This window comes from Podarcis pityusensis (assembly GCF_964106645.2).
Source record: "Podarcis pityusensis genome assembly, chromosome: 6".
NCBI lineage: Eukaryota > Metazoa > Chordata > Lepidosauria > Squamata > Lacertidae > Podarcis > Podarcis pityusensis.
The window spans coordinates 73,699,616-73,724,013 of record NC_138030.1 but is presented as its reverse complement, the minus strand read 5'-3'; the positions used below and the strand labels follow the sequence as shown (position 1 = coordinate 73,724,013).

At 44.9% G+C, this 24,398-nt stretch overlaps 1 protein-coding gene across 4 annotated transcripts in view; it reads left to right on the top strand.

Annotated features, from left to right (window-relative positions):
• Positions 1-681: 681 nt before the first annotated feature.
• The window catches only part of AGL (amylo-alpha-1,6-glucosidase and 4-alpha-glucanotransferase), a 50,583-nt gene continuing 26,866 nt past the window's right edge, over positions 682-24,398 (top strand). The window contains exons 1-13 of one of the 4 annotated variants that reach the window (XM_081008497.1): positions 682-938; positions 1,449-1,598; positions 5,989-6,199; positions 9,281-9,447; positions 10,108-10,311; positions 15,019-15,200; positions 16,438-16,549; positions 17,960-18,080; positions 18,674-18,776; positions 18,891-18,988; positions 20,750-20,889; positions 21,743-21,930; positions 23,714-23,837. In XM_081008497.1, the coding sequence (XP_080864623.1) occupies positions 1,517-1,598; positions 5,989-6,199; positions 9,281-9,447; positions 10,108-10,311; positions 15,019-15,200; positions 16,438-16,549; positions 17,960-18,080; positions 18,674-18,776; positions 18,891-18,988; positions 20,750-20,889; positions 21,743-21,930; positions 23,714-23,837 (1,732 nt within the window). In that variant the 5' untranslated portion in view covers positions 682-938; positions 1,449-1,516. The other 3 variants (XM_081008494.1, XM_081008496.1, XM_081008495.1) reach the window with 3 other exon arrangements.

Genomic DNA, 24,398 nt, shown 5'->3' with positions numbered 1-24,398 from the left:
CGTGTCGAAGAGTCAGATCATTGGAAAAAAATTTTAAAGGGAACATTGGCAACACTGGCCCAGGGTGCTTGTGTTCGCTGCCGCTTCCCACCACCTTCCCCACCTCTGTGGTTGAGAAAACACCTTGGTGCGCAGCACGAAGAGCCACACTTCCTCAATCTGGCCATTTATCGGAGTCCCAATGCCGTGCACCGTGGCGCTCGGGGGAAATTGCAATTGCAGGGCGCGCGCGATCAGCTCCGGACATTGTTGGACTCCAACTCCCATGAGCCTCCGCCAGCATGGCCAATGCTCGGAAGGAGAAGAACTGTAGTCCGGCAACCGCTGGAGGCCCACAGCACCGGGCCCAGAACCTGGCGCATTTTGGTCCCCTCCTAATAATAACAACAACCACCACTTTATTACTTGTACCCCACCCATCTGGCATCCACTCTGGGCGGCTTCCAGCACATCTGAAAGCATAAGATGGCAAATGATCACGCCGCCTGGGGCTGAAGGAAGCCGGAGCGCAGAGCCGGCAGCCGGGGAAATAGAGCCTGTTTTGCAAGCGCCAAAGGGCGCATTTTGCAACGGCCTTTGCGGCGACTTCCCTCGGCTTCACAGTTCCTCTTCCTCCCTTTTCCCACCTCCTCCTCCTCCCTTTCCTTTGCTGCTAGAGCAGCTCTCGCTGGGCGTGGGGAGGAGGGCATGCCAAAGGCGAAGCCGAGCAACCCTGCGCCGCCGCTAGAGCCAGTCTCCCTGCACGGGGCGAGCGCAGCAGCCTCCTCCTTCCTGGAAGCCCATCAGGCAGGCGGGGCTATTCGCTGCCTTGCAGAGGCCGAGCCTCCTCCCGTTTGGGGCTGCGTCCCTCACTCTTCCTTTCCTTCCTCCCTCCCTTCCCTCTCTCCGGTCCGTCTCTCTTTCGACTCCCTCTTTGCGCGCAGGAGCCGCGTCTCCGGGTGAGTGGCGAGAGGCCGCGCGCCGTATTTATAGACAATCGCAGGCGGGGATAATAGGGGGGGGACTGGCTCTTCAGTGGCGCCGCCGGGGCAGGTCGCATTGTGGTATGTGGGGCAGGTGGTTGGGAGGGGGGGTTGGAAAGGAGAAAGAGTGACAGGCGCCAGCCCCTCAGGCCCCAGAGGAACAGCGCCCTCCTGCAGACCCGCACGGAGGTCCTGGGTGCTTTGCAGCCTCGCCAGATTTGGCTGGGAGAGAAGGGTTTTTTGCGCCCTTGGCAACCTTCCCACACACCGGCCTCCACCTCCCTCCTGCCCGGCCCTCTGACACCGTTCTCTGCCGAGTCGTTTTATTGCAAAGGGGGTGGGTGAAAAATGTAAGTGCCCCTGTGTCTGGGAGACTTCTTCAGGAGGACTTTCAAGGTGACCCCTGCATGCGCCCATCTCCTCCCTTGCCTCCTGCAAAACGCTGCTCTTTTATGTATTTTGTGTATGTGTCTTTTGCTTGCCTAGGAGCCACTCCTTTCTTTCCGAAGCTAATCTCTGTGGCCTGCAAGGGCGGAGAAAGCCAGGCAGCCAAGATGCCCCACGCTAAGCAGACAAGAGTGCTTCTTCTCAACGACATGGAAAAGCTGGACAAGACCCTCTTCCGGCTGGAGCAAGGTCAGTGTCCCAGGCGGCTGCTTGTGTGTTCGGTTTTTTTGTTTAACAAGTTGCGTTGGATCCTTGTGCAAGAAGAAACTCAAACAGTTGTTAACTCTTCCATCTCATCCTGTTTTCCTGTGCACAGAGATTGATGTATGCTTTACAGAGGAAGAAATAGATTTTTTTTAAAATGGAGAGGCCTCTGCCCCAAGCAGCTTACACACAGACAGCATGCAGACTGTAGCAACAGAGGAGCTTACATCTGGGTAAATGGATCACATATGGCTGCCAGGAGTTAAGAAATGGGTCTTGTGAAAAAAGTTGGGTTTTGAGGAAGGCTTTGGAGGAAACGAATTAGGTGCATCATCTAGCTGGGACTATGAACCCTGACATTATAAATAACTTCAATAAATAAATCAGTACTTTAACAGACGTAAGAGGCAATGGGAGAGGTGGGTGGAACCATTTAAGAAATAAGAGTTTAGTTTGCTGAGGAGTATGCATAATGCATAAAGAAGTCAATATGATCCATTAATTTTTCTGAAGCTGCTCCATGCTTTTCAAATGGTTTATGAATACAGCATTCCTCTGAGTGGTCATAAACTGACTAATTATATGTGAGGCTCCAGGCTTGCAGTGTTCTTTTTTAAAAAACAACAACGCTTAAGGGCTAAACTAAGTGTGTGTTGGCAAACAGGTCAAAGAGAACAGATCACTATTTCTTTGCTTTAAAGCAGTAAACAGAGGTGCTCTCAAATTATGCTGTTTGCTGCATGAAACAGGGGTGGGTAGAGAATAGCTCAGGAATGGCAGGGGTACAATAAGCAGGGAAGTATTAGCCACTTCTATCATTTCTGCCATACAAATTGTCCTTAGCACCTGCCAGTTCATTTTTGTCTTTCTGTTTTGTAATGGGAACAGGGTTAGTAATCACAAGTTTGCCACTGAACCCTTAGCATTGGAGGTATGGCATTTTAATGTGCCCTTAATAAATAATTCCCAATGAACACAATGAAAGCGTTCTTCTGAATAAACTTGTGCAGCTGTGTCTAAACATGGCTATAGTCTTGCAGTTAGTTGTAAATCTGCCAGTGTTGTCATCAAGGACATCTATTACCAAGGTTTCTGCTGTAATTCTAAGCAGTTAGTGGGATTGGCTTCCAGCTAATTTTTCTTAAGATGGATGTGCCATCTTCTAACATGGGAAGAACGTTCTGACCCTGAAAGTAAGATGCTAGGATTGCAGTCATCAGAGGGATATACACAGGAACTGACCTCAGTCGGGCCCATCTGCTGTAAGAGGAAGTACAATGACAGTTTAAGCTGTTGTAACTTTGAAGAAGATTCTATTGAAAGTTTGGAATGCAAGGAAGGGCATTTTGGGATGTGGTGGTGAATGACATAGACTAGAAAAAAATTGGAATGCGCTTTCATTCCCCCACAAGAGAGGGGGCATTAAATGTTATCGTAGCCATACTGGAGCCGCTGTTGATAGAGGCTGGTGCGTGGGTTCTGACTGCAGAATTGGCAGCCAAGTCCACAGAGTTGGCTTGCATAAATGTTATCCCAAGTGCTAAGCACCCACTTGCAGAAAATTGGTTACCATGCAGCTACAGTAACGTTTAGGACTGCAGGCGAATGCCCCAGTTAGCTGGGAGTGAGCCCTGTTCAGTTCAGTAGAACTTACAGTGCAATCAATCCTAACCATACCTACTCAGAAGTAAGTCATATCCAGAATTTAAAAGTTACACCTCCTCTACGCAGGAGATGTTTCTGCAGTCTTGGACAGGGAACACACTAAAATAATACAGTGGTACCTCGGGTTATGAACTTAATTTGTTCCTGAGGTCCGTTCTTAACCCAAAGCCGTTCTTAACCTGAGGCGCGCTTTCGCTAATGGGGTATCCTGCTGCTGCCATGCCACCGGCGCGCGATTTTTGTTCTCATCCTGGGGCAAATTTATCAACCCGAGGTACTACTTCTGGGTTAGTGGAGTTTGTAACCTGAAGTGTTTGTAACCTGAAGTGTTTGTAATCTGAGGTACCACTGTGGGTTACATACGCTTCAGGTTACAGACTCCACTAACCCAGAAATAGTACCTCAGGTTAAGAACTTTGCTTCAGGATGAGAACAGAAATCATGCTCCAGCGGCGCAGCAGCAGCAGGAGGCCCCATTAGCTAAAGTGGTGCTTCAGGTTAAGAACAGTTTCAGGTTAAGTACAGACCTCTGGAACGAATTAAGTACTTAACCCGAGGTACCACTGTACTTCATTGACCGTGTAGGCTAGGAAATAGGTAGTTTGAAGCATTTGTGCTTCCTGCTTCATCTGTACCATCTTGGGTGCTCGTTTGTACATTAACAAGGCTATCTGTTGCTCAGAAGGAAGCTCCATTCAGGTTAACAAGACTTACCCCCATGTTACTTGTAAAGCATGGAATCCCAAGTACACAAACTGGACAACAGCCTCCATAGAAAAGAAGTAAACATAAAGCATGGTTAGGTTCAGGCTGTAAGAATTTTAATTGCTGAATGCCGAAGAACTTTTGAAACCTCAAAATGTGTTACTTTTTGAATTTTTATTTTCTTAAATTCCAGCTTTTCATTTATAAATTATGAGTCTCAAAAATGGTTTCCCCACATACATAAAATCAATAAACAACAGCAGTTAAAATTGACCCAAATAGTAATGCAATCTCAACAACTAGCCAGAACCAAAAATAATTCAACTGTGTTTAACAAATTATGCTCCTTTAAAACTAGGAATCAAATCAGGTGATTTGATTTTATAATTTGGAAAATGGCTAGGGGAGCACCTCAAGGGCAATGCACTATGACAGTGAAGGAAAATGAAGCTAGTTCTTATCTGTATTTCTGCTCTGCAAGATAGAAAAAAACGACTTGGGAAAACTTTTAAAATAGAAAAAGCCATGCACTTCCACATAGCAAAAAGGACTAACAGATAGACGGTGTAACTAATATGAGCTATGCATTTTTAGTCTACATGGGTTTTAGGGAATAAGATATCGGTAGCAAACATCTCTGCAGTCCGATCTATGTTTAGCAAACTATAAACAAACTTGTCAAGCCTGTAGCAAAAGCACAAATGACCTGTTCTTAAATTTATTTTTATAGACATTGTTATGAAGGCAAAGAACCTTAGGCTTAACAAATTATTATTATTACAATATTTATTAAATTGGTATACTATACTCTATCCATAAATCTCAGGGCGATTCACAACACAAAAACACAAGATAAAAAAAACAACGCAAAATGCATGATGAAAACAAGAACAAAAATAAACCACTAACCCCACAACACATTTAAGATGGTATTGGATGTAATCAGCCAAAGGCCTTTTTAAAGATGAATGTTTTTGCCTGGTGCCTAAAGTGTAAAATGAAGGCTCCAGCCGAACCTCCCTAGGGAGAGTATTCCACAGACAGGGAGCCACTCCAGAAAAGGCCTTTCCCAAAGATCTTCACACTGCTTACCAATTCATTTCTGTGTCAGTAAATGAAGGTAAACAGATGCAGATGAAATAATCATGGACTACTCATGTATATATTTGTACAACATCATTCTGGCATTGCTTTTGAGCTGGCTCCGTTCCATACGTTCTTTGAAACAGTTATAAAATGTTTCTCTCTTGTATAATTTCGTAAATTGTGTGTAGTACTTTATGAGCTTTGGAGGCCACAGTAGCCAAGGCTGTTTTGTTTTGGATGAACAGATACTTTGTGTGGTGTTGGGTTTTAAAAGAAAATAATCTTTGTGTGAGTGCTTTGTTCTTTGTTGTTCATGGCTCCCTCTCACATATGGTTTGCAAGATCTAGGCCTTGGTCATTAGTGGCTCTTAATGAGTGAACAACTATACCGTTCTGTTCATATCTGTAGCTCAATCGATTGAGCTGGTTGATGTCTAAATATTTAATTTCCAGCATTCATCTGCCCTGAGAGCTAATGCATATAACCACAGTGGGGTCTTTCAACCTGTGCAGCCATTCCTTTCCTCTGTGCATAAACAGAAGAAGAAGAGTTGGGATTTGATATCCCGCCTTTCACTCCCCTTCAGGAGTCTCAAAGCGGCTAACAATCTCCTTTCCCTTCCTCCCCCACAACAAACACTCTGTGAGGTGAGTGGGGCTGAGAGACTTCAAAGAAGTGTGACTGGCCCAAGGTCACCCAGCAGCTGCATGTGGAGGAGCGGGGAAGCGAACCCGGTTCCCCAGATTACGTGACTACCGCTCTTAACCACTACACCACACTGGCTCTCATGGCAAACAAACCAGCCATTTCCTCAACAGTCCTTTCTGGCAGTTGGCTCATTGAGCCATCAGTCCATGTTGATAAGTTTTAAGATATGGGTGTTTCCGCTCTAACCGTTGCCTGTCTTGCTCTGTTCAGGTTTTGAACTACAGTTCCGTCTGGGGCCTACCTTGCAAGGCAAGCATGTTACGGTGCATACCAACTACCCAGCTTCTGGAGAAGGGTTCAACCGTCACAAGTTCAGGTGCCTGTCATGGCACAACCCAACTGGGAAAGAAGATGATTCTGACAAATACTGCAAACTAGATCTCCAGATCTCTGGGTCATACCAGTATTATTTCAGTCATGAGTAAGTAATGGTTGGCTCCAGAGGAAGATAAGCTTGCATCGGCACCTCCTGTTTCTTATGCTGTCATACCTTCGATCTCAGACACCTTGGCTCTCGAACAAATTGGCTTCTGATCGTTCGAAACCTGGAAGTGAGTGTTCCAGTTTCCGAACAATTTTTGGAAGCAGCTTCTCTGGCTTCTGATTGGCTGCAGGATGCCCCTACAGCCAATCAGAAGCCGCGTCTTGGTTTTCAAACAGTTCCGGGAGTCAAACAGACTCCCAGAACACATTCTGTTTGAGAACCAAGGTACAACTGTATTGGGAGTCATTCACATCTTAACCCTGCTGGCAGTCCTTTTTGTGTGACAGAGGAGCAGGCCGCAAACATTAAGATAGCCCAGGAGGCTGGTTCTCCATTCAGAGGTTTGTGTGTGTCTCCCCCCACATCAAAAAGAGATGGGGAACAGTCAAGCAGTTAGATCTATATGTGTATTGACTTACAGTGGTACCTCGGGTTACATACGCTTCAGGTTACAGACTCCGCTAACCCAGAAATAGTACCTCGGGTGAAGAACTTTGCTTCAGGATGAGAACAGAAATCGGGCTCCGGCGGCGTGGCGGCAGCAGGAAGCCCCATTAGCCAAAGTGGTGCTTCAGGTTAAGAACAGTTTCAGGTTAAGAATGGACCTCTGGAACGAATTAAGTACTTAACCCGAGGTACCACCGTACTATGTTGAGTGCCTCCTTCAGACATTGAGTTAGGCAAAGTTAGATGCTACCTTTCTTCTGTGGTTAGCAAACAACAATATATGTTGGTCATTACCCCCCAAAATATATGTTGGTCATTACCCCCCCCCAAAATTAAAAATACTAGGCGCAGTGGGGGCTGGTTCTCATTGGACCACAACATGTGAAAGCAGGAGGTTTTCTTCTCCAGTTGTGATCTCTCTGAAAATGTGCCCTTGTGCTGCAGTTAGCACTGGGGGAGAAGGAAATTCGCATTGGCACAAATGGGCCTTTTCCCTCCCAGTGCTAACTGCAACACGGGGTGTTTTTTGTTGAGAGCGCAGCTGGGAGGGAAGAGTTAAACCTCCCCTCTCAATGTGCTGCAGGCCTAATGAGAATCCTTTTCCCACCCCTTCGCTAGTACTTAATTTGGGAGGGGGGAGAGAGAAAGAGACATGACTGCTAACGAGTCGAGGGAGGTAACATGTAGTTTGGCCTAAGATAATGTTTGACAAAGGCACTCCCCATAACAAGACTATATACGTAGAGACTAAATTTGCTATTTTGTCCTCTACCTCTTTCTGAGCTGAGAAGAGGCACACAAGCCTCAGGTGTGCATTGCTGACACGTGAATTAAGAGAAGTTGCTAATAAAGGAAGACACAGAACTCTGGTTTATTGAAAATGCAGTCCTTGATCTTGAAAAAAATTGGTGGCATATTCTTATTGCATGTGAATGTCAAAGAGGAAATGTAAAACCACATCTGTTTATAAGTCATTTAAAAGAAGATCCCAGTACTGTTTTAAAAGTTAAATTCTCAGATATTGTTTGCTAGATTTGTCATATTGGGAGGCAGTCTGTGGTATTTACAACCTTTAGGTTTGTTTTCAATAAATGTTGCGTGTTAGTGCTGATCTTCAAATGCCAGGAAAAGATCAGTTCAGCGACTTAAGAGGTCAGCAGTTGTGCATGTCATGGTTCTATGTGTTTTCCTTTTTGAAACGCCACAATGAGTTTTTAAAACCTGCATGTCATTAATGTGGCTTTGCCAGCCAAGCGCACCAATACTCCTGAGGTATGCTGCCTTTTGAGTGCAGGGAGTAGGTTCCAGATCAGCTCATTGACCTTGCCCCATTTTCTGGGCTTCTCTACTCAGGTTACTCTAAAGGCAGGGAAGTGTTCCTGCAAGTCAGACAGCTATGAGGATACAGTATGGGAAAATGTAATAGGAGACCCAGAATACATACAGTTTCTCTGCAGGAAGATCCTGGAAACTTCTGTGCAGATTACAAGCTGCTTGCATAAATCTTCGGACGGAGAGATACTTAAAAGCGCACCCATGTTATGGTTGCTTTTTTTTTAGGAGAGACTCTGTATCTCGATAATTTACAAAACAAAAAACCTAAACCTTTTACATCTCTTGTGGCAGAATGGGCAAGCCATCATGTCCCAGCCTGAATCTGCAACAAAGCCATAATAGCCAATATTTTATTTATTTGGGTATTTTTTCATCATTGCTTTTCAGGGCCAAGGGGCAACTCGGGGATATTCACAGTTAAGGAGCATAAAAATATATAATTTAAAACAGTTAAATCATCCAACCACAAATAAAAGCAGTAGGAGTTAAAATTGTGGACAGCCGTCCTATTCAATTAAAAACAACTTTGAATAGTAAAATCTTTAAGGCCTGCTTGAACACAACTGGAGGGAGTGGTCCAGAGGCATGCAGGGCATGTGAAGCATTTTGAACACTATAAATCAGGCTTCCTCAAACTTGGCCCTCCAGATGTTTTGAGACTACAGTTCCCATCATCCCTGACCACTGGTCCTGCTAGCTAGGGATCATGGGAGTTGTAGGCCAAAAACATCTGGAGGGGTGAGTTTGAGGAAGCCTGCTATAAATTGCTTTATAATTATAATAGCAGCAGCAGAGAAACAGTCTCATAATGTCAGGAAGGTCAGAGGTGAATTTGAGATGGTTCCTGGGGGAAACTCCTTGATTCTTTATAAAACATGGGTTAAATGCATTTGACTTTCCTAGCATTCCTATTTCAGCCATTCAACAGTTTTTATTCTATATTTGGCTTCTCTAAAGAACAATTCTATGTATATCTATGTAGGAGTAACATCTATTAAGTACAGTGGGGTTTACTCTTCCGGGCTAGTGAGTACTTGCAGGCTTAAAGGGCTTTTAAAAAGCAGTATCTTTTGAGCTTCAAAGTATTGTAAATGCTTTCGGATTCCCTTAAAGACATTAAAATAATTTTAGAATAGCAAGCAAAAAATATCTTATTAGGTCTTGGTAATAATTGGTGGTTGATTCCAGCATTTATTAGCTTTTGTATTGATAAAAGATGTGTGTGTGTTCTTGCAGAGATAAGAAAAGCGGTGGAGGTTACATAGTTGTGGATCCTATTTTGCGTGTTGGTGCTGACAATCATGAATTGCCCTTGGATTGTGTTACACTCCAGACATTCCTGGCTAAGTGTCTGGGACCATTTGATGGATGGGAAGATCGTCTTAGAGTCGCAAAAGAATCTGGTAATAAACACATTGACTCCCAAATCAAATCTCTGGTACATAGCACTGATTGACTGACTGTATTTAAATTTCCTATTTCTTCCGGAGAGCTCAAGGCAATCCACACATGGTTCCCAGGCAAATCTCCCATTTGGATGCTTACCAGACCCAGACTTGCTTGGCTTCACCAAGCTTGCTGCATGCTTTTATGAAGGGTTGCTTTCAGTACTCAGCAAGGAGCGGGTGGCGCTGTGGTCTAAACCACTCAGCCTCTTGGGCTTGCCAATCAGAAGGTCGGCGGTTTGAATCCCCACGACGGGATGAACTCCCGTTGCTCTGTCCCAGCTCCTGCCAACCTAGCAGTTTGAAAGCACGCCAGTGCAAGTGGATAAATAGGTACCGCTCCGGTGGGAAGGTAAACAGTGTTTCTGTGCACTCTGGCTTCCGTCACGGTGTCCCGTTGCACCAGAAGCGGTTTAGTCATGCTGGCCACATGACCCAGAAAGCTGTCTGTGGGCAAATGCCAGCTCCCTCAGCCTGAGAGCGAGATGAACGCCACACCCCATAGTCACTTTTGACTGGACTTAACCATCCAGGGGTCCTTTACCTTTGCCTTCAATACTTAAGACTGCCCAGTCTACTATAAGTGTCATGTTAATACATTTCATTATTGCTTTGTAGGTTACAACATGGTTCACTTGACACCAGTCCAGAAACTTGGTATATCAAGATCATGTTATTCATTAGCTGATCAGCTGGAAATAAATCCTGATTTTTCAACCCCAAACAAAAAGTGTTCTTGGAGTGAGCTTGGAAAACTAGTGGAAAAAATGAAAAATGAATGGAATATGCTTTGTATTACCGATGTAGTCTACAACCACACTGGTATGTTCATTTTTGCTGTCATTTGAATTTAACCTCAAGGGTGAAAATGCCTAGGGTAATAGTTTCTCTGTCTTATCCACTGCACTTAACAAATGCACAGATTTGTATCCAGCAACTTTTGCATGCATGTGCAAACTTCACAAAGACCAGTCGTGTCCAGGAGTATAAAAAGAGAATTTTTTAAATATATTTTTAAGAATTAGTTCGAGCTAGGCAGTAAATTTCCCTCTAGGCTCTGTGTGTTGTTTAAAACTGTATTTTACTTAAATAACCCAGAAAAAAAATAGGGGATGGCGTTTGGTGGTGATCTTAAGATTTGTAACTATTCAGACATTTTTAATTCACTTGTTTTCAAAATGCTTTGAGGGTAACAGCTACTGCAAGCACAAAACCTTGTGTCTCCGTTACCCAAGAGAAGAAGAAAGCCTTTACTTTTTTCAGTTTCTGAAAGGGGGGAGTGGAGGACATTTCCATGCCAATTTTCAGAACTGGGCAAAAGTATTGCAAAAATAGAAGCATTTGTGCAGCTAAGTAGAGACTGACGAAAGTGTCCAAGTGGAACGCAACCTCATTTTGTCAGTTCAATTGGCTGGCTGCTTTTACCGCTGATGGCAGAGCTCCATGTTTATAAAGGTCAGACCTTCAGTGAAAAGTAAGATCTTCGTGGCTTTAGAATGCCAGGTTCTAAAGGATCTTGAGTTTCAATGTTGGAGGACAATTTTAGGTTAAGGAAGAACACCTTGCACCACAACAGAGGTGCTGTTCTTCCCAAGACAGTTTTCTCTGTTTCCTTGATATCCATGCAAGGGCTAGGTTTTATTTTCTGTCACTTCTATGAGACAGAGAGAGAGAGAGAGCACTTATTGAATGCCCCCCTCCAGCAGGCATACTGAGACACACATGTACCTCAATGATGGGCTGGTGAACCTTGAACTGCTTGCATCAGGAGAAACTTTGGGTCTGGATGATGGTTTGATAGTTAGAACATCATCACTGGATATATTACAGCTATCAAGTGATGAATGCATATTTGAGCTTGCACTTATCCCCGGAGAACTGTATCGCACAAGTCTCACTCAGTGGAATAACCATTTTTTGAGAACTTGCAGAGTTCCTTAGTTCCTAGGTGCGGGTCCTTCAACATTGTCTCCTTTGATTACAAAATTTAATAAACAATGCAATTTCAGTAGTTGGCAAAGTTCTCCCCAAAAAGGAACATAACTTCATGTGTGTTCTTCAGAATTTAAACTTCTAAAGATCTAGGGCTGGATTCAGCTATAAGGTTCCATTAGTGGAAGCCAGTGCAAGGACTGCTACTAGTGCAATGGTTATCCCCATGTGTAACTCTGCATCTCCCCCAGTTCTGCTCTGGAGGGTCAGGAAAAACCCCAGATCACCCCATGATGGGAGGCAAAGATAGATCGTTCTGTGAGCACAATCATTTCTGCTTGCCCAAGAGAACGATCTCGTTAGCACTACGTTGAAGCCTACCCAATACTTGTGAGTGTTCGCGTCAGGCTGATTAGTAATGGCAGGTTATTGGAAAAACACCTGATCAGTTAACATTAGAAAAGAAGTATAACTTTGGCTGATTGCCGCCATTGAAAAACTCACTTGCCAACTGCATCCGGCAAAAGGCCAAGCTACAGATATGGACTTTGAAACTTGGCAAGGCTTTATTGCTTTAGCACTTGGTTGCTGATTCATATAGAAAAGAATGAGCAACAAATCTCACCGCTGTGGAACGGAAAGATTTATAATATCCTAGTAGTGACTCTTGAATGGAGGAGACTATATGTGCTCAGCTTCTTCTGAGTTTTTTACTTTCAGCAGTATTCCTAGACTTCTCTGTAGACCAGGCTTCCTCCAACTCGGCCCTCCAGATGTTTTTTGAGACTACAATTCCCATCATCCCTGACCACTGGTCCTGCTAGCTAAGGATCATGGGAGTTGTAGGCCAAAAACATCTGGAGGGCCGAGTTGGAGGAAGCCTGCTGTAGACAGAAAGCAGTAATAATAATAATAATAATAATAATAATAATTTATTATTTATACCCCGCCCATCTGGCTGGGTTTCCCCAGCCACTCTGGGCGGCTTCCAAAAGAATATTAAAATACTATGTTACATCAAACATTAAAAGCTTCCCTAACCAGGGCTGCCTTCAGATGTCTTCTAAAAGTCTGGTAGTTGTTGTTCTCTTTGACATCTGGTGGGAGGGCGTTCCACAGGGAGGGCGCCACTACCGAGAAGGCCCTCTGCCTGGTTCCCTGTAACTTGGCTTCTCGCAGTGAGGGAACCGCCAGAAGGCCCTCGGTGCTGGACCTCAGTGTCCGGGTAGAACGATGGAGGTGGAGACGCTCCTTCAGGTATACTGGACCGAGGCCGTTTAGGGCTTTAAAGGTCAGCACCAACACTTTGAATTGTGCTCGGAAACGTACTGGGAGCCAATGTAGGTCTTTCAAGACCGGTGTTATATGGTCTCGGCGGCCGCTCCCAGTCACCAGTCTGGCTGCTGCATTCTGGATTAGTTGTAGTTTCCGGGTCACCTTCAAAGGTAGCCCCACGTAGAGCGCATTGCAGTAGTCCAAGCGGGAGATAACCAGAGCATGCACCACTCTGGCGAGGCAGTCCGCGGGCAGATAGGGTCTCAGCCTACGTACCAGATGGAGCTGGTACACAGCTGCCCTGGACACGGATTTAACCTGTGCCTCCATGGACAGCTGTGAGTCCAAAATGACTCCCAGGCTGCGCACCTGGTCCTTCAGGGGCACGGTTACCCCATTCAGGACCAGGGAATCCCCCACACCTGCCCGCCTCCTGTCCCCTAGAAACAGTACTTCTGTCTTGTCAGGATTCAATCTCAATCTGTTTGCCGCCATCCATCCTCCAACCGCCTCCAGACACTCACACAGGACTGTCACCGCCTTCACTGGTTCTGATTTGAAAGAAAGGTAGAGCTGGGTATCATCTGCATACTGATGAACACCCAGCCCAAACCCCCTGATGATCTCTCCCAGCGGCTGCATGTAGATGTTGAAAAGCATGGGGGAGAGGACAGAACCCTGAGGCACCCCACAAGTGAGAGCCCAGGGGTCTGAACACTCATCCCCCACCACCACTTTCTGAACACGGCCCAGGAGGAAGGAGCGGAACCACTGTATGACAGTGCCCCCAGCTCCCAGCCCCTCAAGACGGTCCAGAAGGATGTTATGGTCGATGGTATCAAACGCCGCTGAGAGATCCAGCAGAACTAGGAAACAGCTCTCACCTTTGTCCCTAGCCCGCCGGAGATCATCAACCAGTGCGACCAAGGCAGTTTCAGTCCCATGATGAGGCCTGAATCCCGATTGGAAGGGATCCAAATGGTCCGCTTCTTCCAGGCGTGCCTGGAGTTGTTCAGCAACCACTCGCTCAATCACCTTGCCCAAGAATGGAAGATTTGAGACTGGGCGATAGTTGGCCATCGTGGCCGCATCTAAAGATGGTTTTTTAAGAAGCGGTTTAATAACCGCCTCTTTCAGCGGGTCTGGGAAGGCTCCCTCACGGAGGGAAGCATTCACCACCCCACGAAGCCCATCGCCCAGCCCTTCCCGGCTAGCTTTTATAAGCCAGGATGGGCAAGGATCAAGGAGACAGGTGGTTGGTTTCACTCGTCCAAGCAGCCTGTCCACATCCTCGGAGGTAACAGATTGGAATTGATTCCACGCAATTTGACTAGACAGGACTCTAGCACTCTCCCGCCCCGGCCCTGCTCCCACGGTGGCGTCTACCTCTTCCCGAATCTGAGCGACTTTATCTGCAAAAAACTTTGCAAAATCATTGCAGGAGATCATGTGGCCCGTACTGGGCCCCGATGTAGCAGGTGGTTCCGCTAAATTGCGGACCACCTGAAAAAGTCTCCTGCTGCTGTTTTCTGCAGATGCAATAGAGGCGGCGAAGAAAGCCTTCTTCGCCGTCGCTACCGCCACTTGGTAGGCTCGACACTGAGCTCTAACCTGTGTCCGGTCAGCTTCAGAATGGGTCATCCGCCACCGGCGCTCTAGCCGTCTCAACGATTGTTTCATTGCCCTCAGATCCGTGGAAAACCACGGGGCTGTCCGGGCTCCATGCAATCGGAGAGGGCGCTTCGGAGCCAAACAGTCAATAGCCCTGGTTAACTCCACATTCCAGCGGGCCACCAGGGAATCAGCTGAAAGGCCATCAACATGGGATAAAGCATCCCCTACCGCTCTCTGGAAACCATTTGGATCCATTAAGTGGCGGGGGCGGACCATCCGAATCGGTCCCACCTCCCTGCAGAGGGGAAGGGTCGCGGAGAAGTCAAGTTGCACCAGGAAGTGGTCTGACCATGGCACTTCTTTTGTTTCGCTTTTACTTAGTGTCAGAACACCAACATCCATGGAGGTAAACACCAGGTCCAAGGCATGTCCGTGGCTATGGGTTGGGCAAATATGAGAGATGCCTTAGAATTCTGTACATGGTCGTTTTCTGCATTAAGAAATTAAGAAGCACCTTTAAAAAAATACTTAATTTGACATATCCAATGTAAGACTTCCTAGTTTCCTGTCCATTCAGAATCTTAACTTTCATACATACACTCCATAGAGGTAATTGGCAGGATAATGGAAGTGCCATCCTGAGGTGCTATGTGCTTGATATTTAATTTTCCCCCCCTTGCTCATTGTGTATCTCTTTGTTTTCCCCAGCTTCAAATAGTGAGTGGATAACTCAGCATCCAGAATGTGCATACAACCTTGTTAATTCTCCTCACTTGAAACCAGCCTGGCTTTTGGACCGAGCCCTGTGGCATTTAACCTGTAAAGTGGCTGGTGGGAAATGCAGCGACAAAGGCGTTCCTCCGCTGCTTGAGAACGAACACCACTTGAATGTAAGAAATAAACACATAATATATCGCTTGGTGGGATGCGGGTGGTGCTGTGGGTTAAACCACAGAGTCTAGGAATTGCCGATCAGAAGGTCGGCAGTTCGAATCCCTGTGACGGGATGAGCCCCCATTGCTCGGTCCCTGCTCCTGCCAACCTAGCAGTTCAAAAGCACCTCAAAGTGCAAGTAGATAAATAGGTACCGCTCCGGCGGGAAGGTAAATGGCGTTTCCGTGCGCTGCTCTGGTTCGCCAGAAGCGGCTTAGTCATGCTGGCCACATGACCCGGAAGCTGAATGCCGGCTCCCTCGGCCAATAAAGCGAGATGAGCGCTGCAACCCCAGAGTCGGTCACGGCTGGACCTAATGGTCAGGGGTCCCTTTACTTTTACCTTAACACATGCTGTCACTGAATGAAAGGGAAGTCTAATTTATAATCTGTGGAACTTCTAACCGTTTCACTTTTCGGCTTGCCTTTCTGTAGGAGGACTAAAACTTCATTTCCTTCAGTATGGTAGTAGTCTTTTTATATAACAAAAAAGACGGCATCGTATGCTGACCCTTTCTATTGTACTTCATAATATTTGTCTTAAGTAGAGTTATATTGAGTTAGATCCAATGTGTGGCAATTCTAAGGTTACCAGTTTTTTTTCAGTGAATCCAGGGACACTTTTCAACTTCAATGGATTTTGTATGGGGACTGATTTGTAAATCCGGGACTGTCGCCGGGAAACGGGGACATCTGGGTAACCTTAAATTAGACTCCTGTTTGCACAGCAGGACTTTCCATTCCTCTCTTCCCGCTCTTGCCTCCTCAAGAGATGTCTTGTTGCACAAGGAAGAGAAGTGTTGTTATGCAACAGGACAGGCTTTTCCCATTGTAGTTCCAGGGTATATGGTTTTTTAAAAAAGTTTTTCTTTCTGGCTCTGTATTGCAAGTAGTCTTGCCATGAATATTTTGTAGAATAGTGACTCATAAGTTCATATAAAAGTAAGTCATATAGGTACTAGGGTTCAGCTCAAAACTTTCCCTGTTTGTTTGTTTTGTACATAAATAAAGTATTTGCTGCTGGATTCTGTGCTTTCTTTCCTGTGAAACAGTATAAATGCCTCACAGAGTGTTGTGTATGTAATAAATGAATGATGGCTCAGAACAGTTTTGGCACAGGAGCATTTACAATTAATTTTTGCATATGGCACCGAATTTTGTTTACCTGCCTGATGTGCTGCTTTTATTTTTGCAGAATGTCCGTAAAGTCATTTGGGAGGATATTTTCCCGAAACTAAGATTATGGGAATTTTTCCAAGTAGATGTTAACAAAGCAGTCCAGCAATTTAAAACTCTGTTGACTCAAGGTAAAAAAAACCTTATAACTCTCAGCACGAACAAACGCCACCTGGGATCCAGGTAGCCGCGGTTGGCTTTGGCTAGGCCAGTGGAACTTTTAACTACCTTTCTTGTAGCATGTTGCAAATAAAGCTACTTTCAAAAGTCCCTTCCGTTCCCCAAAGTAGCTTGTCACGGGGCAAGAGGACATCATGGGGAACAGGGTTCAGCTGGTGGGGCAGATTCAGAGCTTCCCCATCCCTGGCAGGCCACTTTGAGAGGGTCTATGCCCTGGTATCTGATTACCTATTCTTCTTTTGCAGTGTGGCCAGAGTTCAAGTGTAGAAAGTAGCTCAAGCTAAATGGGATGTGTCTGTGTACATATGGTTATGTGAGCTGAGAAATGACCATAAGCTACATGGGAGACAGGGGGCAGGTGGGTGCGGGGGACTCCCTGGTCCTGAATGGGGTAACTGTGCCCCTGAAGGACCAGGTGCGCAGCCTGGGAGTCATTCTGGACTCACAGCTGTCCATGGAGGCGCAGGCCAGTTCTGTGTCCAGGGCAGCTGTCTACCAGCTCCATCTGGTATGCCGGCTGAGACCCTACCTGCCCGCGGACTGTCTCACCAGAGTGGTGCATGCTCTGGTTATCTTCCGCTTGGACTACTGCAATGTGCTCTATGTGGGCCTACCTTTGAGGGTGACCCAGAAACTACAATTAACCCAGAATGCGGCAGCTAGACTATGTGACTGGGAGTGGCCGCTGAGACCATATAATACTGGTCCTGAAAGACCTACATTGGCTCCCAGGACGTTTCCGAGCACAATTCAAAGTGTTGATGCAGACCTTTAAAGCTCTAAACGGCCTCGGCCCTTAAGGAGCGTCTCCACCCCCATCGTTCAGCCCAGACACTGAGGTCCAGCTCTGAAGGCCGTCTGGCAGTTCCCTCACTGCAAGAAGTGAGGTTACAGGGAATCAGGCAGAGGGCCTTCTTGGTAGTGGTGCCTGCCCTGTGGAACGCCCTCCCATCAGATGTTAAGGAAATAAACAACTGTCTGACTTTTAGAAGACATCTGAAAGCAGCCCTGTTTAGGGAATTTTTAATGTTTGATCTTTTGTTGTCTTTTTAATATTCTGCTGGGAGCTGCCCAGAGTGGCTGGGGAAACCCAGCCAGATGGGCGGGGTATAAATAATAAATTATTATTATACTATTATTATGCTTTAAGGGCACTGAAAGCCAACTTTGTGTGTGGGGGAATTTTGATTATTTTAGAATGGAAGGAGTCTGTCCACTCTGCAACAGGTTAGACTGCTGGGTAGCATTTGGATCTATGAGTTCCTTGGCTTTCAGAATAATAAAGAACTGCCCAGTCATGTAGGCAATAAAATGCTTTTAAACTCATTAAAAAAATATTCTGTTTCTTAAATCTACAACAGGTGGTTCTAAAGTTAAAACTGACCCCAATCAACATCTCACAATTGTTCAGGATCCTGAATTCAAGAGACTCGGCTGTACTGTAGATATGAACATTGCATTGAACACCTTCATACCTCATAGGTATGTCCTTTCTCAAAGTGTTTTTAAACACTGAAACGTCTTGGTGGCACATGCTTTTCCAAGAGGGGAGAGTCATTTATGGGTCAGAAAATTGGGTCTGCTCCATTCACAGAAAAACGAGGACCCTAAAAAATGTGCTGTGAAAACTGCACACCTAGTGGCACCTCGTTCAATCCAGCTGGCTGTAGCATTTGCATAAAACACACCCACTCAATTTGGTATGAAACAGGTTGCTTAGCACCTGAATTTTCAGTTCTCACTTGGAAGGCTCATTGGCTGGTATGTCACATGTTGTATGGTTCTTCTAGAGTGCTGTTCCCATACATATATTTAATGCAAAGTTCAGTGCAAAAGATGTGCGGAACAAACTATTCCAGATTCACCAAAGGTGAATGTTTGATATCAAAGGTAGCTTGAATGAGAAAAGCCTTGACTGCCTTAGACACAGATGATTCATTTTGCATCGACTCGATGTTGACATTGGAGTGTAAAGAGACACCAACTTCCTCATGGCTGTGCATGAATTAAACTCAAAACTCCCGACACGTTTATTTGAGTGGCATTTCATTGTTTCCATGCATTGTTGTTTTCAGCAATGGGCCTGCAGCAATAGAGGAATGCTGTAACTGGTTCCGCAAGAGAGTTGAAGAACTAAACGGTGAAATGTACAGGCAGACAAACTACCATCAAGAGCAGGTTGTAACAATAAGACATCTTTGAAGTTCATGCTTGCATTCATTTGTTCATTATTTGTAGCATCCACTGAACTGTTAAAGCTGTGCTGAAATGACTGCTTTTACTGGCTTCCAGGCAGCCAATTGCATTGTGGCGACGGTGAACTATGAACGACTGGCTGGGCATGGTCCTAAGTTAGGTCCCGTAACCCGAAAGTTTCCTTTAGTTACGAGGTATTATATCTTCTACACTCAAAATAAAATGTCTTTGGTGATGGATAAAAATGGTTGGTGTATGGTAATATGTAATATGTCAGAAAGTATAGATTGTAGAACAAGGCTCTGACTTGGAGTGCGTGGCATGTGTATTTTTGTTTAATAAGCCAAGATATACACACACCCTCACTCAAACATGCGCACAGCCCCTTCTCTCCTTTTGCAGCATGCATGTGTTAAACCTAGATGTCTCCAATTAATCAGTATGCCAGTGTGGTGTAGTGGCTAAGAGCAGTAGTCTTGTAATCTGGCGAACCGGGTTCGCTTCCCCGCTTCTCCACATGCAGCTGCTGGGTGACCTTGGGCCAGTCACACTTCTCTGAAGTCTCTCAGCCCCACTCACCTCACAGAGTGTCTGTTGTGGGGGAGGAAGGGAAAGGAGAATGTTAGCCGCTTTGAGACTCCTTAAGGTAGTGATAAAGCGGGATATCAAATCCAAACTCTTCTTCTCTGAATACCAGCTGCTGGGGAATGTGAATGGGAGAGTACTAGCGTGCTCATGTCCTTGCAGGCTTCCTGTAGGTATCTTGCCAGCCATGACGAGGATAGAATGCGGAACTAGAAGAGCCTTTGGTCTGATCCAGTACCTATGTTGTAAACATAGCTTCCTGTTGCATCCAACGCACTTTGCATTAAAAACAAAGTAGGATCATAAGACACAGCTTTTGAAGTCTGTTTAAAATCCTGGCTCGTTCTGAACATGTTAGCCACTGTTTCTTGGTTTGGGTAAGAGGGGGAACTATGGTTCATTGGAGACTTCCTCGTTGAAATGCACCATGTGACAAACGGAGGGAAGAAAGGACTCACCTAGGTATTCTGAAAATTTAATTCACCTAGGTATAGTGAAAATTTCAGTCAAATTCTGTGGACATCTAAGATGTGCTGCTGAATGTTGGCAGTCATCTAAATTTGATTGTGTGACTTCACTTGTGCATCTGTTTTTGGATGTTCATGAAGTTTCACTGAAATGGTGAGCGTTCATGTGTGTGGATATATATATTGCACACAGTATCCATCAATTAGAGCAGTGAGATTCAGGTCTTTTTGCAAGGGTTGGTGGATGTCAGTTTTTTTTGGGGGGGGGGGCAATCGGCAATCATTTGACCCAAAGCCTCTTAAACGTATTAAAGGCTTGAAGGCCTTTGAAGGTACGGTTAGAAATTTAAACACACAAATAGTTGAACTTAAAATATGAATTAAAAACTTGTGTTTCACTGTTTGGAAAGATTTGTTTTTAAAAGAGTGTTTACAAGTTTTGAAAGCTAGGATTCATCCATCTACTTGCTTGGTATATGTGAAACTGTAGATGTAATATAATCTTCAGTGAGATCGCTGATATTCATAAAGTAGTGGGTTACTATGTGTGGGATTTGGGTTTCACGGGATAACAGTTTGCTAGAAGAGACAAAAAGCTCAACTCCAGACAAAAGCACCCAGTATTAAGCTGATTGTGGCAGAAAGGGTTTACAATATTGTAGGGACATCCATTATTAAAAACACTTTTTTTCTTTCTGGTACGAGGCATTTCAATTGTCATTTTATACAATCTGATGTTCTAAAATGGATGGGGGACCTGTGGCCCTCCAGATGTGTCTGGGCTGCAGCTTCCATCAGGCCTAGCCAGCATAGGCAATAGGCAGGGATGATGTAGCCCTCAAACATCTGGAGGCCCATGGGTTCGCTACCTCAGCTCTAAAAAGTACTTTCCGTACTTTACAGCTACTTTACATACCCATTTAAAGAGCTAACCCTGGAAGAAGAAGAACGCATGTTGCATCAACCTGACAAAGCAAGTTATTTCATGGCCCACAACGGTTGGGTGATGGGAGATGACCCTTTAAGAAATTTTGCTGAACCAGGTGGGTGATTCTGAAAGTTATATATAACTTTTTAAAAATGCCTTTTGCTAGCGTAGGTGAACAGGGATGTTGTGCCCATTCTCAGTTACACTGCAACTTCTTATTGCAGTACCTTAAGACTTCCTAGACGCCTTTCAATAAGACATTGGCTTCCTAAGAACTGTCTGCATTTCGGGAATTTATTGCCCAAGGATTTCCCCATATAGCATCGCAAGCTGTAGGTGAGGCTGCCATTGCAGGGACTTTGGGGTGATGAAGTACAGTTGGGAACCAGTGCAAGTATGCTTTAAGATCATGTCAATAAGTGCATAGGAAAAGTAAGTCCCCTAAATTGTAATAAATAAACTAACACATTAGCTTTGGAATTTCTGATCACTTAAATAGAGTTGTTGCAAAGTATGACGGGCTTAGATTTGAACTGATATTATTTTTGTACTGTTGTTCTAAAACTGATTTTATGTGCATGGGCATAGCCAGGATTTTTAGCTGCGGGGAAGGCTTGGGGGGTGGAATCTGATTTGTATTGATTTGTATTTATTTAGGGGAGCACCTGCCCCCTCCTTGGCTACGCCCATGTGTGTACATATTGCATATGTACAAATAATTTTAACAGTTGTAAATATATTTCTTGAAAATTGCTTCAGGGTGTCTCATGGAAAGAGGTTCATAAATGAAATAATAAACAAATAAATAAAACTTTCCATTCTGAGTTTTGATGTTACACAGATTAGTTCCGCATGTTTTTCTAGTTTGGCGTAAGTTGAAATGGCCTTTGTTTCCATCACTGGTAAGAAGGCTGAGAACCACACTCTAACATCATGGCGTAAATTAGTATCTCTTCCCCTTTTTACAGGTTCCCATGTTTACTTGAGAAGAGAACTCATTTGCTGGGGTGACAGTGTCAAGCTACGTTACGGGAATAAACCAGAAGACTGCCCTTATCTCTGGGCTCACATGAAAAAATACACCGAGTTGACTGCCAAATATTTCCATGGAGTTCGGCTTGACAATTGTCACTCGACGCCTCTTAACGTAGCTGAGGTATAGAAAAATTTAAGCGTCTCCTTTGCAACTGTGTACACAAACACACAAGAGAGAGGAAAAACTTTGAAACCGTTTTAAAACTTAGGTCTGTTCCAGCCGATGCTCATCACAAATGTTTCATCCTGTTTCATTTTTCTGACTCCTCGGCTGCATGTGCAGGGCTCTTTGAACATGCTTTCTAGATCCTGGGTTCTTTTGGTCAGGTTAGCAGTAGAAAAGCTGCTGTTTTTTCCTCAGTCACATGCAGGTGCACCACAATCATGGGCATCTTAAAAGGTAAAGGGACCCCTGACCATTAGGTCCAGTCTTGACCGACTCTGGGGTTGCGGCGCTCATCTTGCTTTATCGGCCAAGGGAGCCGGCATTCAGCTTCCGGGTCATGTGACCAGCATGACTAAGCCGCTTCTGGCGAACCAGAACAGCGCACGGAAACGTCGTTTACCTTCCTGCTGGAGCAGTATCTATTGATCTACTTGCACTTTGATGTGCTTTCGAACTGCTAGGTTGGCAGGAGCAGGGACCGAGCAACGGGAGCTCACCCCGTTGTGGGGATTCGAACCGCCGACCTTCTGATCGGCAAGTCCTAGGCTCTGTGGTTTAACCCACAGCGCCACCCACGTCCCTTCCTGGGCATCTTACTCAGATGTAAACCCCCAGCGTGCTCCGTGAGGTTTGCAACTAGGCAAGAGTGCAAAAGATAGCAGCGTAACAGTGCAACCCTGTGCATGTCTACTCGGAAGTCAAGTCCAGTTGCGTTCAATGGGCCTTACTCCTGGGTAAATGTCTGTAGGACTGCAGCCAGAGTCGTGGGTTTTGTGTTGCAGCAGCTGGGAGTGTTAGACTTGCGCAGGAACAACCTGCTCAGCTATGAAGCTTGCTGGATTATTTTCAGTTAGGTCACATTGGAAGGATGGAGCTATTTCCCAGGATTTCTGTGAGGTGACATAACTTGAATAACTACACACACACACACACACACACACACACATTGCCTTGAGAGTGATGGGATAAAATAGAAAATAAGCAAAGGTTAGAAGTAGTTAACCTTGTAAACCAATTTCTTCAATAAATCAACTTGGAAAACACAGAAAAATAGGAGTGAGAATAGGGCCTTCTTATCTACACCATGTTGCAATATATATTGTAGGTTTTTCTCATCCGTGTTCTGTTTCATTTTCTGTTCACTGGTTAAGACGAAAACATTGCTCAGAATTTATACACAACTTTTTGAGGTCCAGTTGCAAAGCTAGCCTTATAAGAGCCGCTGAAAGCAGTTAGATTTGATGTCTGTTGTGATTAATTTGGCTCTTGCCAAAAATGGACCTACTCACAAAGAAATATGTGAGATTAATTACAGAGAAACAAATTTCGATATGTAGGCTGAGCACATATTAAAGTTTCTAATTTGACATATTTGAGCTTTATTCTTCCTTCTAGGAATGAATACCCCCCCCCCCGAAGATTTCAGAGTGATAATTTTGTGTATAATCTTTGCAAAAGTTTATCCTGTTACGGGATCCACAGTTGCATTTCTGCACAGTTATTATGGAACGGATCCAGCCAAGCTGGAGGACATTTTAAAGTCACAAAACTATTTCAGTTGAAGAGATAAAAATTGGCAGAATCATGCCGACTCCTTGCGCTCCCCCCCCCCCATCTCTTCAGCTTGTTTTAAGAACTGTGCTGTAACTGGGTAGCATTTGTGCCATATGCTATTGGAAAGCACATGTTGTAAGGAAGCTGATTTTTTTAATATAAAAAAATGCATTATGATCTGTAGGAGATGCTGGCAGCAGCCAGGTCAGTCAGACCTAATCTTTACGTGATAGCAGAACTCTTCACGGGAAGTGAGGTCATTGACAATGTCTTTGTCAACCGCCTTGGGATTACCAGTCTGATTAGAGGTACCAAAACCATGCTTGAAAGGTTTGTTGCAGGATTGCTGTGTTTTGTAGACATATATGAAAGTCAAAAATCTCTTTACGTGGAACTAACTTTGTGTTCTTATTTGCATTTATTCTTGTGTCCTTTTGCCAATTCAATGCCTTTCCCTCTTCCTTCTTTGCCTGTTGTGTGGGTTTTGCCCTCTTTCCCGAATCCTTGGTTTGTGCAAACTTTTCATGCATCTCTCATAACTCAATGTCTTTGGTTCTTTAATCTTGGGCTTTTCGTTTTTGTCTCTTTGCTGTGCGGCATTTTCCCTGTTGCCCAAATCCATGCCTAGCCTTGCATCCTTTCTTTTCTCCTGTTCTGCCTTTCCCCCCTGTCTGTCGCTTCCTTGGCTGTGCTTTTCGCAGTACATGATGGACACGGCTAGAAAATTGCGGCCCAACTTGTATGTAGTGGCTGAACTGTTCACGGGAAGCGAGGAGCTGGACAATATCTTTGTGAATAAGCTGGGCATTAGCTCTCTGATCAGAGGTAGGCTTGCTTCGAATTGCTCTTCCTTTTCTTAACCCTGAATT